Raw genomic sequence first — 13,791 nt, 5'->3', positions numbered from 1 at the left:
GTGTTATGTGTGTGTTATGTGTGTGTGTGTTGTGTGTGTGTTATGTGTGTGTGTTGTGTGTGTGTTGTGTGTGTGTGTGTGTGTGTTATGTGTGTGTGTTATGTGTGTGTGTGTGTGTGTGTGTGTGTGTCTGTGTCTGTGTGTTATGTGTGTGTGTGTGTGTGTGTCTGTGTCTGTGTGTGTCTGTGTCTGTGTCTGTGTGTGTGTCTGTGTGTGTCTATGTGTGTGTGTTATGTGTGTATTCATAGTATGCACCGGTAAGTAACAAAAAACTAACATAAACTCTTAAAATGAAAAGAAATATGTCAAATAAATCTATAAATAAACAAACAACAAAAGAAAACAACTTGAAAAATGTAGGGAGCAAAGGGAATAGAAACTAACAAAATATGTAAAATTGAAGAATTTGTTTGCTTATTTTAGTTATTTCTTTTCAACATAATCTTCTACACATCTGGTAAACACGGTAAGGCACGTCGAGGGGATTAGTTTTGTATCGCACAAAACAGACTCGGCTTCTGAAAACGCAGATAGACAAAGGTAAGACTTAGCTAGCTAGCACTAAGCCGTTTTTTATTTTCAAATTAACCCGTCCAGTCGTTTCTTTCGCGCCGTCGACGATCGCGAACGAGGAAAAAGCTCAATATTTTCCCTCACAATAATCGACAAACGACACACGCGATGCCGTTGGCGGAGCTCGGGCCGAGTTGCAGCGGAGCGTATAGCGACGCGCGGCGCTGTAGCGGACGCGGCTAATTAACGGTAACGACCACGTAAGTGCAGCCTTTGTCCCGGTCAGCTTCGCAACGATCGATACGGACTTAACGGCTTCATCTGAAACCACGGACGGCCGCCGCAACACTTCATTTTTTACAGCCGCAGAAAATGATTAATATTCAATTAAGGGGAAACGGCCGAGTGCAAAGACAAAAGTCTGAGAATTCACACGCTTTTCACATCAAGAACCGTAACAAACCCAAACTAAATCCCAACTCACAAATAACAGCGTTTCTGATCTGAATTAATGGCATTTAAGAGTATAATGGATGAGTCATGTGACTGTACAAACCGATGAACTGTTTAGCCGCACGGAAACGACAAGTCACGGCGCTAAAATCTAAGCTAAAGTTAATGATTTGATGAGAGACGCAAATGTATTCACACTTTCAAGACGTTTCCCGCCAAATTCTGTGTAAATTGAACACAACTGAGTCTTTACGGAAGTTGTTGACCTGGTGTTGCTAGCAGGCGGCGCTAGCATCGCGGTAGCATTCAGCCCGTAGCTGCCGTTAGCATTCTCGGATGACTGTGCACATTTGGGGCCGTTCGATCCCTTTTGTCTTCCCCACGTGTTCATATCTGTTTTTGGCACAATATTTATACTAAATGTTATGTTTTCTCGTGCGGTTGTTGAGCGGCGAGCGACAGAGCAGCTCTTCTGCGTTGAAATGAAGGCTTCATCTACTTGTTTCCATGAAGATAAGACGCGTTTGATGCTAGAAACAGTCCAGACAAAGCAATAACATCTCCGTGGAGACAAGTTACACCTTTAAAGCTCGGGCACAAAAGATCGTTTTGTGTGTAAATTTGTACATTTTGCGTTTTCCCCAGCGCGTTGTGACAAAATCAGACCGCTGCGCGCCGTCTGCAGCTACAAATGAACAATGTTATTTCTGGTGAAGAGCCGTAAGCAGCGCTATGATTGGCTGCGCTCTGATTGGCTGATTGGCTGCGCTCTGATTGGCTGATTGGCTGCGCTCTGATTGGCTGATTGGCTGCGCTCTGATTGGCTGCGCTCTGATTGGATGCGCTCTGATTGGCTGCGCTCTGGTTGGCTGCGCTCTGGTTGGCTGCGCTCTGGTTGGCTGCGCTCTGGTTGGCTGCGCTCTGATTGGCTGCGCTCTGATTGGCTGCGCTCTGATTGGCTGCGCTCTGATTGGCTGCGCTCTGATTGGCTGTGCTCTGGTTGGCTGCGCTGAATCTAAAAAACTTTAAGCTGTTTCCAAAATGGTTCAAGCCCGTTTAATTTAGATTCCACTTTTGACTTATGATTATCACAGAAGCTAACCCAAACCTAAACCAAACCTAAACCAAACCTAAACCAAACCTAAACTAAACCAAACCTAAACCAAACCTAAACCAAACCTAAACCAAACCTAAACCAAACCAAACCTAAACCAAACCTAAACTAAACCAAACCTAAACTAAACCAAACCTAAACCAAACAAAACCTAAACCAAACCTAAACCTAAACCAAACCTAAACCAAACCTAAACCAAACCTAAACCAAACCAAACCTAAACCAAACCTAAACTAAACCAAACCTAAACTAAACCAAACCTAAACCAAACAAAACCTAAACCAAACCTAAACCTAAACCTAAACCTAAACCAAACCTAAACCAAACCTAAACTAAACCAAACCTAAACCAAACCTAAACCAAACCTAAACCAAACCTAAACTAAACCAAACCTAAACCAAACCTAAACCAAACCTAAACCAAACCTAAACCAAACCTAAACTAAACCAAACCTAAACCAAACCTAAACTAAACCAAACCTAAACCAAACCTAAACCAAACCTAAACCAAACCTAAACTAAACCAAACCTAAACCAAACCTAAACCAAACCTAAACCAAACCTAACCTAAACCAAACCTAAACCAAACCTAAACCAAACCTAAACCAAACCTAAACCAAACCTAAACCTAAACCTAAACCAAACCTAAACCAAACCTAAACCAAACCTAAACTAAACCAAACCTAAACCAAACCTAAACTAAACCAAACCTAAACCAAACCTAAACCAAACCTAAACCAAACCTAAACCTAAACCAAACCTAAACCAAACCTAAACTAAACCAAACCTAAACCAAACCTAAACTAAACCAAACCTAAACCAAACCTAAACCAAACCTAAACCAAGCCAACTCTCCTCTGAGAAGCTCCACCTGGTTTGGGATTCATATATTAGATGTTTTTGTTTCGCAAGAGAAGAACTAAAGACCGACTAGACTAGATCTAAATACCATCTAAACCATCTAGATTTGAACCATACCAGGTCTAAACTAGCCCTAAACCTCCGGATAGCAATAATGAGAGATTTAATGTAGACCTGAACAGAATAATAACACCTGAGGACAAGCAACGCCAATAAGCAAAGCTGCCTTGCATTAGCTGCTCTAGGCAATCGGGCCTTTAGTCTTTAAGTCGATTAATCGGTTGATGGTGCCAACATTCTAAGGATTGAAATAAACGTAAAGCCGCGTGTACGGAGCGAGAGAGCTGAAGAGTTCAAGTTGGATCTGCATTTGAGCTCATAAACACGCCGTTTCCTTCCAGTTTCCTGAAGGAACAGCTGTTTGTGGGTCAGATACACAGTGAGATCATCCAAATACTTCCACTTCTTCAGAGCTTGTGCCAGTTTTGCACCACTGACCCACCGTTCAGTCGACTTATGATCGATCAGCAGCTCTAACTAGCCCAATTGTGATGTTTCTACTATTGCGATTAGATTTGTGAGCTGCTGTACACACTTTACATTGGAGAGAATAAGACTTAAATATGAACTGATGAAGACGAATCGCAATCGAAAACCGCATTTCGAACGGGCGCAATTGGCAAATCGCGAATGCTGCAATTTTAAAGCGCAAACAACAAAATATGTTTTCTAATTCTGCATAAACACTATAGTCTTTTAATAGTCCGTCAATCCAGGGGCCGATTTATAAGTGTTTTCGTCAGTTTGCGTCAGATAATTTGTAATGTCAAACACAAATGGCAATTTTGGTCAGAAACATCAGCTTTTACGACTCGATATTTGTGCCAGCTCTGAATGAAATGTGGCTTCAATGTGGATTTATTGTGCCTCCTTCATAAACTATAAGATATTTGCAGAAACGTGGGATTTTGACCTCCGTTTGTCTCATATTTGAAAGCCAAAAACTGCACATTTTCAAGCCCGAGTTGTGCGTTTTATCGATCAGAAACTCAACGTGGAAAGTCGCGTACGCCACATTTACACACACGCTTCATCGATGAGGCCCCGGGACGCAACCATCGGGCGGTTTCCAGGACGAGACGCCCGACGGGGACAGTTCTTCTGCCTTTTATGGCACACACGGCGGGATCTACGGTTATAATACTGCACTTCCTTTTGTCATTCACACGTAATAACTCCTTTTATCTGTGCGCGAGCTTTAAAACCACAGAGCTCAGCAAAGAGAGGGCGTGACCCGTGAAGCGACGCCCACAGGGGCCACGGCGACGCCAGCAAGTCATCAAATCTATATGAAAGCTATCGTGCGTGAACTCTGTCTACATTTCAGCAAAAATATAAGCGTTGTCTAAGAAAGTTCGTATCGATATCGACGCAATAATCAATATCACAACGAATTAAATACATCGCAATGAGACCGAGACACAAATTCCCCGTTTTTAATTAGAAAACGGTGAAAAATGCAGATTTTTATTCATGATTTTCCGTATTCAGTCTAAATTAGCCTTGATTTCATCTCAGTTTGAGCTTTTATTTTGACAGAACTTGACCAAGACATTACGAGATGAACATGTTTGTTTAGTATAACTTAAATCACGGTGTTAAAAAGTATTAACAATATTGATGTCGCAGCAGTTAACCGCCTTATCGCAATACTTTGTTTTGGTTGTCAATCGTCCAAACTGTATCATCGATGTCACATGATTTGTATAAAAAGTATTTACATGAGGATAAATGAAGTCTTTCGGGTGGTGATTACTGCGTTACGATTGATCAAAACTCAAAATGATGTGGTTTTATTGCAGTTTATTATCTACGAGCTTAGATTTCCCTCTCTTTCAATAACTTTTCCCTCTTATTGTCCCTCTTATTCACACTTATAATGTCACACGATGTGGATTTGAGCTGCTGTTACTTCCCTCGCACTTACAGGACAAATTGATTCTTGATCCTAAAATAAAAACAATGCATTTACTATTTAAGTTTGAGGTGGTGAAATGCACAGGCTTCTGAGGTCGACATGTCAATACTGCTCATATAATTAGACCAATACCATGAGCAAACTGTGACTAAACCAGGACTAAATCTGAAGCGGCTCATGGACAAGACCAGGGCCGAACCTGGAATAAACAGGACTAAACCAAGGCTAAACCTGGACTAAAACAGGACTAAACCATGACCAAGGCAGGACTAAACCTGGACTAAACCTGGACTAAAACAGGACCAAAGCAGGGCTAAAACAGAGCTAATACAGGACTAAAGCAGGACTAAACCAGGACAAAAGCAGGACAAAGGCAGGATTAAAACAGGACTAAACCAGGACAAAAGCAGGACTAAAACAGGACTAAAGCAGGATAAAAGCAGGACAAAAGCAGGACTAAAGCAGGACTAAAACAGGACTGAAGTAGGACTTGAACAGGACTAAACCAGGACTAAAGCAGGACTAAACCAGGACAAAAGCAGGACAAAAGCAGGTCTAAAACAGGACAAAAGCAGGACAAAGGCAGGACTAAAACAGGACTAAACCAGGACAAAAGCAGGACAAAAGCAGGACAAAAGCAGGACAAAAGCAGGACTAAAGCAGGACTAAACCAGGACTGAAGCAGGACAAAAGCAGGACTAAAGCAGGACAAAAACAGGACTAAAGCAGGACAAAGGCAGGACTAAAACAGGACTAAACCAGGACAAAAGCAGGACAAAAGCAGGACTAAAACAGGACTAAAGCAGGACTAAACCAGGACTGAAGCAGGACAAAAGCAGGACAAAAGCAGGACTAAAACAGGACTAAAGCAGGACTAAACCAGGACTGAAGCAGGACAAAAGCAGGACTAAAGCAGGACTAAAACAGGACTAAAACAGGACTAAAACAGGACTAAAGCAGGACTAAACCAGGACTAAAGCAGGACAAAAGCAGGACAAAAGCAGGACTAAAACAGGACTAAAGCAGGACAAAAGCAGGACTAAACCAGGACTAAACCAGGTCTAAACCAAGACTCCAATATTACAGCACGTTTTAAATCCTTTCCTTATCTATTCATATCATAAGCGCACACAATATTACAGAAATAAGAAGCTTAAATTGCCAAATGCCTTCATTGGCATCATGTTCTGCAGGAGCCGCATGCTTCATAAACTCCCCACACGCCGCGGGGCCTGAAAACCGCATCCACTTCCACCGAAAAAACGTGCGGCGCCGCCAACTTTACAAAGCATTTTTAGCTCTCGAATTTTTACTACGACTCCCGAGCACTCAGCACTCACGGGCGGAACCTAATTCATCCCACTATTTGATCCAAACTATAAAGAGAGTGACGTCTATTTTTATCCAAAGGTGATGACTAAACGGCGGCGCGGTGCCGGGAAACGGGCCTCGCCGTGGCATTTTACCTTATAATTATGTCACAGTCACAATTCATCATGTGTAATTACTAAAATGACACAACAAAAGGTAAATGTGGATGTTATCATGGATTTTTTGGGCACTTTACCTTATAATTATGTCACAATCTCACTTAAACCTATTGAATTTGAACCATTTTGCTCTCGTGACTTACGTGTTTTTGCTTCTTTACACTTAAACGACTTAATTAATCATGTGTAATTACTAAAATGACACAACAAAAGGTAAATATGGATGTTATTGGAGATTTTTTTGCATTTTACCTCATAATTATGTCACAATCTCACTTAAACCTACTGAATTTGACACATTTTGCTCTAGTAACTTTAGTGTTTTTACTTCTTTACACTTAAACAACAGTAATTTATCCTGTGTAATTACTAAAATGACACAACAAAAGGTAAATATGGATGTTATTGTGGATTTTCTTTTCATCTTCTGATAAGTTTGACTCTTTATGTCTTTATGTTGTCGTTATTTGGGTCAAAACTGAGTCCATTTTAGTCTGGATGTGGGTTTAGTTCGGTCCTAAATCTAGTCCAGGTTTAGTGCCACGTTTTGCCACAATTTTGATGCGGTGAATGTAATTTTTATACTTTTTTTGGTAAGCTTAATACACTTAAGACACGACTAAATGAATTTTGCAGAGATTGTATAGCCTGCGTAATAAAGCTCGGCAACCTGGAACTACCTGGACCGGATCAGAACCAAAAACCAGGACGAGAAAAGGCAAAAACTAGAATTAAACTGAGCTCAAACCACAAAACGACAAAGTGTGTGTCGTATAATACAACACTGAGCAATATTTTTACCCTACAATGAGCGACAAAGTGTGATTTTGGCGAGCCGATGTGAAGTCCGGCTTGTTTTTACACTGTTTATGTTCATGAATTATGATCCTTAAAGCGTGTTAAAGGCTTCATGGACGGAAATGTCTTAACATCACATTAATAACAAGTTTATTCACGTGAAACATCAAATTAGCAGCAGAATAACGCTACGCTGCATGAATAAGACATTAAAAAGGATTTAATAAATATGAATTGGTCAAAATTAAGCAAATTGGCAGATCGTTTGACAAGAATAAAGTGACTTACTGGCAAATTTGATGTGTTTCTCATATTTTCTGCTGAGACTGTGGAGTCCATTTCTATTTTACACAAATGTTGGATTATAAATGTCACTTATTGCCTCTATTCAACGTTTAAACAGATCATTTTTTAACCATGTCGTTTCTTTTTGTGCTTTTTAAAGTTAATACAACAAGCCAAAAGTATAATTTCTTCTTCTAGTTGATAGTTTAGTTTGTCTTTTGACCGTGGGGGGTTAAATTAGACTCTGTGGGACCGCCACAGTCTCACTGCGTTACATTGTTACTACGCGTTACAGTTCTCTCACTTTGCTGCACTTTCAGTTGGTTTAAATTCACACAGTTGTCATAAACTTGCATCAAACAATTCAAACATCAAAAAGTCAATTTGTGCCAATCGGATTTTGTCCCGTAAACTGCCCGTAGTCGGATTACTCACCGGCGGCGAGGCACAGCGGCAGCAGTAACCTGAAGACGAGCCCGCACACCACCTCCGAGGCCATAGCTCCGCGGGACACTCCCGGTCAGGAGCCTCGCGCGGGGGTCAGGGTCAGGGTCAGGAGGGTCAGGAGGGTCAGGAAGGATGGAGATGGAGAAGTGTCTTTCACGGCTCGCGTCGCATCCTCGCCGCTCCTGCTTCTTCTTCTTCTTGTGTGTTTTAGTGACGCGCGGTTAAACAGACGCGCTGCTGCTGCTGGACCGGACGCAGGACGTCCCGCTGATGCCCCGCGACTCTCCGCGTCGTCCCCTCCACATTGCGCATGGCACCGGCGGCAGGACGGCACCGGCGGCGGACTCGGACCGTGCGTAAAAGTCGTGCCCAAAAACAAGAAGAATCCCCTCCGCGGCGCGTCAACAAGTCTTTGAAATACTCCAATTAAGCGCGTGCGGGCGGCGAAACGGCGCGCGGGACGAACGCCAAACGGTTCAAACGGCGCGTGGGGAACGGCAGAAGTTGACGCGCGCGGAATTGACGTCTCTCCGTTTGGTCCCGTGGCTTGGAAATTGGACTTTCTGACTCGCGCTGCGGACGGGACGCGTCTGAGGCGATGCCGCGCGTGAGGCGGGGGGGGGCGCAGCCAATCAGGAGTCTGGAATATGCACGTGGCCACGCCCAGTCGGGGATAATTGGAACCGAGAGGCGGGGCTTGTTTGTCCTAAAAGCGCAACGACGCGACGCGGCGATGAGAGAAGCGGCCGCCGCGCGGGACGGAGCACGTGACAGCGCGAGAGGCGCGTGACATGATATTATAAGAGTTTATGTTTATGTTTGAGCGCGAGAGCGGAGCACGCGCGCTTTACACGCGCCTCAGAGCGTCCCACAGGTCCAGATGTTTGAAGAGAGACAAACAGCGGCCTCTAGAGGCGAGAGCGGCGAACTGCGCTGTGGCGGCTTTAATGAGTTAAATATGTTTTGACACGTGACACGTATATTCTGTATATATTTGATTCAGATCAGGCTGTTTTCTTTCCATTTTCAAAGGCTGCGCTGACTGACATGTAGTAGTACGCCTGTTTGAAATACAAAGTAACGTAAAGGATAATTTACTATTGTACAACTACAATTACAACTACTACTATTACAACTACTACTATTACAACTACTACTATTACAACAATTATAGTACTACTACTGCAACAACAACTATGACAACCAATACAATTATTACAACTATTACTACTACGACTACTACGACTACTACTACTATAACTACAACATTACAACCACTACTACTACTACTATTGTTATTATTGTTACTATTACTACTACTACTACTACAAAAACTACTATTACAACTATTACCACTACTACTATTACTGCTGCTACTACAATACAAATATTATTACTATTACTACTACGACTACGTAGTACACACATTTTACCTTTGTACTTTGTTACTTTCCACCACTGCGACTGCAGGAGGAATATAGAACTTTTACTCGTGATACACAAACGAGTCAAACATTTGGACAGATCAGACGTGTTTGGTGTAAGTATTTCTCCTTAAACCTGAGATATTTGCCTTTTACGTCTGTTGTTTGAGTCAAATTTAGACTTGTTTTTTTGTCGTGGTTTAGTCCTAGTTTAGTCCTGGTTTAGCCCTGGTTCAGCCCTGGTTTAGCCTTGGTTTAGTCCTGGTTTAGCCTTGGTTTAGCCCTGGTTTAGTCTTGGTTTGGCCCTAGTTTAGTCCTGGTTTAGCCCTAGTTTAGCCCTGGTTTAGTCTCAGTTTAGGCCTGGTTTAGCCCTAGTTTAGCCCTGGTTTAGTCTCAGTTTAGGCCTGGTTTAGCGCTGGTTTAGCCCTGGTTTAGTATTAGTTTAGTCCAAGTTCAGCCCTGGTTTGGTCCTGGTTTAGTCCTGGTTTAGACCTGGGTTTGTCCTGGTTTAGTCCTAGTTTAGCCCTGGTTTAGTTCTGGTTTAGCCCTGGTTTAGTTCTGGTTTAGCCCTGGTTTAGTCCTGGTTTAGTCCTGGTTTAGTCCTGGTTTAGCCTTGGTTTAGTCCTGGTTTAGCCCTGGTTTAGACCTGGTTTAGCCCTGGTTTAGCCCTGGTTTAGTCCTGGTTTAGCCCTGGTTTAGTCCTGGTTTAGTCCTGGTTTAACCCTGGTTTAGCCCTGGTTTAGTCCTGGTTTAGCCTTGGTTTAGTCCTGGTTTAGCCCTGATTTAGACCTGGTTTAGCCCTGGTTTAGTTCTGGTTTAGCCCTGGTTTAGTCCTGGTTTAGCCCTGGTTTAGCCCTGGTTTAGTCCTGGTTTAGCCCTGGTTTAGCTCTGGTTTAGCCCTGGTTTAGCCCTGGTTTAGCCCTGGTTTAGCTCTGGTTTAGCCCTGGTTTAGCCCTGGTTTAGCTCTGGTTTAGCTCTGGTTTAGCCCTGGTTTAGCTCTGGTTTAGTCCTGGTTTAGCCCTGGTTTAGTCCTGGTTTAGTCCTGGTTTAGTGCTGGTTTAGCCCTGGTTTAGCCCTGGTTTAGTCCTGGTTTAGCCCTGGTTTAGCCCTGGTTTAGTCCTGGTTTAGCCCTGGTTTAGCTCTGGTTTAGTCCTGGTTTAGCCCTGGTTTAGTCCTGGTTTAGTCCTGGTTTAGTGCTGGTTTAGCCCTGGTTTAGCCCTGGTTTAGTCCTGGTTTAGCCCTGGTTTAGCCCTGGTTTAGTCCTGGTTTAGCCCTGGTTTAGCTCTGGTTTAGCCCTGGTGTAGCCCTGGTTTAGCCCTGGTTTAGCTCTGGTTTAGCCCTGGTTTAGCTCTGGTTTAGCCCTGGTTTAGCCCTGGTTTAGCCCTGGTTTAGCCCTGGTTTAGCCCTGGTTTAGCCCTGGTTTAGCCCTGGTTTAGTCTCAGTTTAATAGTGAGGAGGAAAAGGTAAAGATCAGTAGTTCATCTTGACTTGTAACGATCACTTCCTGCTCATTATCTCATTATCTCTCTTTAGCTGCAGCGACTGGAAACATCATTTCACTTGTTGAACCTTGAGATATAATTGTGTTTTTACGTTTGTCTTGGATTTCCACATCTAAGATCTGAGCCTCACACAAATATTTACACTGCCTTTGTTTCTTTGGCCACCGCTTTTTAAAACAAAAACCAACAAAACCAGACTAAATCTCCTCTTGGCCCCGGAGAACCCTTTGATCACAGACGTCTTGTAAATCCTCCTTGATTTTACGCAATGCTGTTTTGGACGGCGACGTGAAAAGGGTCGAGACGCTCTTAAAGTTGCGGCGCTGGAGCTTCGGCCGCCGCGGCTGGAAAAGACATCAGCGGGAAGTGTGACCTCTGACCTCTGACCCCCTCGCCCACCCCCCCACCAGCCCGGGCACATTACACGGCCCGAGCCGAGACGCCGACGCTTCGTAAAGCGCGTGTGGTATTGGAGTTTTGCAGTGCATTTAGGGAGTTTTTTTTAAAAGATGGAAACAATTAAATCAAAGTTTAGCCGTTGCCGGAGGTCAACCATTGGCTAATACTGCTCCGTTACCATAGCGATGGCAATAATCACCATCCAAAGTTCTGTTTTCTGTGACTGTTTTGTTTGCCGTCATCGTAGTATTTGGAGAAGACATTGATTTTTTTTTCACGGCCGATGTCGATATATCGATTGTTCACGCTCTGCCGATATTTTTGGGCCGATATTTTTGGGCCGATACAAACGGTTGACTTTGTTTTTCCCAATTTATGTCAACTCTGAACTCACCCGCCGCCCCGTTTGGTCATGGATCTGTAAAAACGTTTTGTGCAGTTCCTTCTTCGCAAATGTTCAAATAAAGTTCTCTTTTTTTAAGGTAACGAGTCGGCCAAAGCAAATAATCGGTCTAGAGGATTGAGGCCGATATCCGATACGCAGTGGCAGATGAAGACGTACGTTACGTAAGTCAAAACAACTTGAATAAAAGTACCATGTAAAATAATCTGCTTAAATCAAAGTATTTAAGTACAAACACAATCCAAAATATTAACAAAAATGAGAAAAAAATTACATTATATATTTACAATAAACATATTTTTAATGCGATATAGAACCTCAAAAACTCAGCAACATTGATTTCAAACCGAAAATGTTGAATGCACAAAGATTGCAGTTATGTATTGGTTAAAGGGAATATTAATGGAATGTTTTTACTTTAATAATGTGTATGCTCCTCCAGGGATTGATGTCACAGATATTATGGACCTGATCGTAAACCACTCTGAGGAACCCTCGTCTGTGGCGGCAATTGGCATCTTCACATTAAACCTACATTAGACTCACTGCAGGAACAATAGATAACAAATTCCATACATTAATAAAGAATATAGTACTAACTTACCTCTAGAGGGAGATGAACCCTAATGCACGCCAGGAAAACACATTTTTCAATCTACTCCAGAACAGATTACTTCTTTATCTTCAATAAAGACGGATAAAAAATCACTGAGAGCGATATCGGCACAATAGACTTACGTGCTCATGCTCCTATCTTATCTTATCTTCTGTTTACCTTTACCTTACTGTAGATTTGGATGAAATAAACTAAAAAAACACACTTTGGGGGTTCAATGTCAGCCCTCTTAATGATCCTGTATTATATATATCTGAAGATTATTATCTGGTGGAGAATGACAATGGTCACTCTTCCCGCTGGATGCAGCTAAAGCAGTTTTGAGAGGAAAAATTATAGCCATTGCCTTTGCAAATGTTTTTTTTTTTTTTTTTTTAATCATTATAGACCATTTGGATTTAAAATATAAAGAATTTGTAAATTGTTAAAAGGCCCATTATAATACTGTATACGTAGGTTATAATCTGATATAAAAGTGGCAGATGTTCTGGTCCATGGCTCGTGGAAACTGGACCTGAGTGAACGTTTATTAGTGACCCCGGCTATAGATACTTTTTGTGAGCTCTTGTAACATACTTGTGGGTAAATAAACCACATGTACTCTTTATTTTTAAACATTAGCCGTCCCTGAAGACCCAGTGCAGAGCGACTATTGAGATACAAATACAGAAACATAGCTTCAATGATAAACACATGAGGAGCAGAAAAAGTACTTCTCTCCAGATGTTTTACTGTTCAAAAATGATCAATAAGAGGACATTTTAAAAAAACAACAGATTTCTAAACATTGGGAGACAATCGGCGCCGTCGTCACGAGTCAGACTTTTCCTATTCAAGTCTCTGAAACGCGATGCTTTTTAACGCTCCAAGTCTTTAATACAAACATCATGGAACCGTTTTTCACTCCCGCCAACTTCTGTTTGGTTTAAATTTTTATCTCTGGCTATTTACGAGCGTTGTTCAAGTGCATTTCAGAACAAACCCGCGTCTTGACACGTCACATATGGTGGATTATCTCAGCAAAAGGAGAAGCGCTCGCTAACACAGATTTAGATTTAGACAATATGAGAGAGAAATGTGTCTTTTGTGAGTTTAGCTCAGGAAAAATGGGAAGTAAAATGACGTTCAGACTTAATTGGAAATGGACAAATTTGACCGACTTTGGACCAAATGGGACTTTAATTTTCTTTTAAATACGCTGTGATTTTGTTCGTAATTATGTTTAGTTGATGTCGGTGTAATCCCTCATTCGTCCAGGCGTGTTCCATAGTAGAAAAAGCTTCAGTCGTATCATCTGGACTCAGTTAGAAAAAAATAGACGTTTTGACTCTCATCCAAGAGTCATTGTCAATAACAGTTTATTGACAATGACTCTTGGATGAGAGTCAAAACGTCTATTTTTTATTTATTTTTTTCTAACTGAGTCCAGATGACTACAACTGAAGCTTTTTCTACTATGTTTAGTTGATGTTTTTTTTTTCTTTTGATCTGTTCTCTCTGTTCAATTTG

General features: G+C 42.1%; 1 protein-coding gene across 1 annotated transcript in view; it reads right to left on the bottom strand.

Moving 5' to 3' along the window:
- The window catches only part of piezo2b (piezo-type mechanosensitive ion channel component 2b), a 181,959-nt gene extending 173,931 nt beyond the window's left edge, over positions 1 to 8,028 (bottom strand). Inside the window, exon 1 of the mRNA XM_072440697.1 lies at positions 7,927 to 8,028. Within this exon, the coding sequence (XP_072296798.1) occupies positions 7,927 to 7,990 (64 nt within the window). The 5' untranslated portion in view covers positions 7,991 to 8,028. The remainder of the gene's footprint in view (positions 1 to 7,926) is intronic.
- Positions 8,029 to 13,791: the final 5,763 nt, after the last annotated feature.

The sequence above is a fragment of the Eucyclogobius newberryi genome, unplaced genomic scaffold (genome assembly GCF_026437365.1).
Source record: "Eucyclogobius newberryi isolate DKJ021-1_F unplaced genomic scaffold, fEucNew1.0.hap1 SCAF_12, whole genome shotgun sequence".
NCBI classification, from domain to species: Eukaryota; Metazoa; Chordata; class Actinopteri; order Gobiiformes; family Gobiidae; genus Eucyclogobius; species Eucyclogobius newberryi.
The sequence above is the reverse complement of the archived record's forward strand: the minus strand, read 5'-3'. Positions and strand labels throughout refer to the sequence as shown.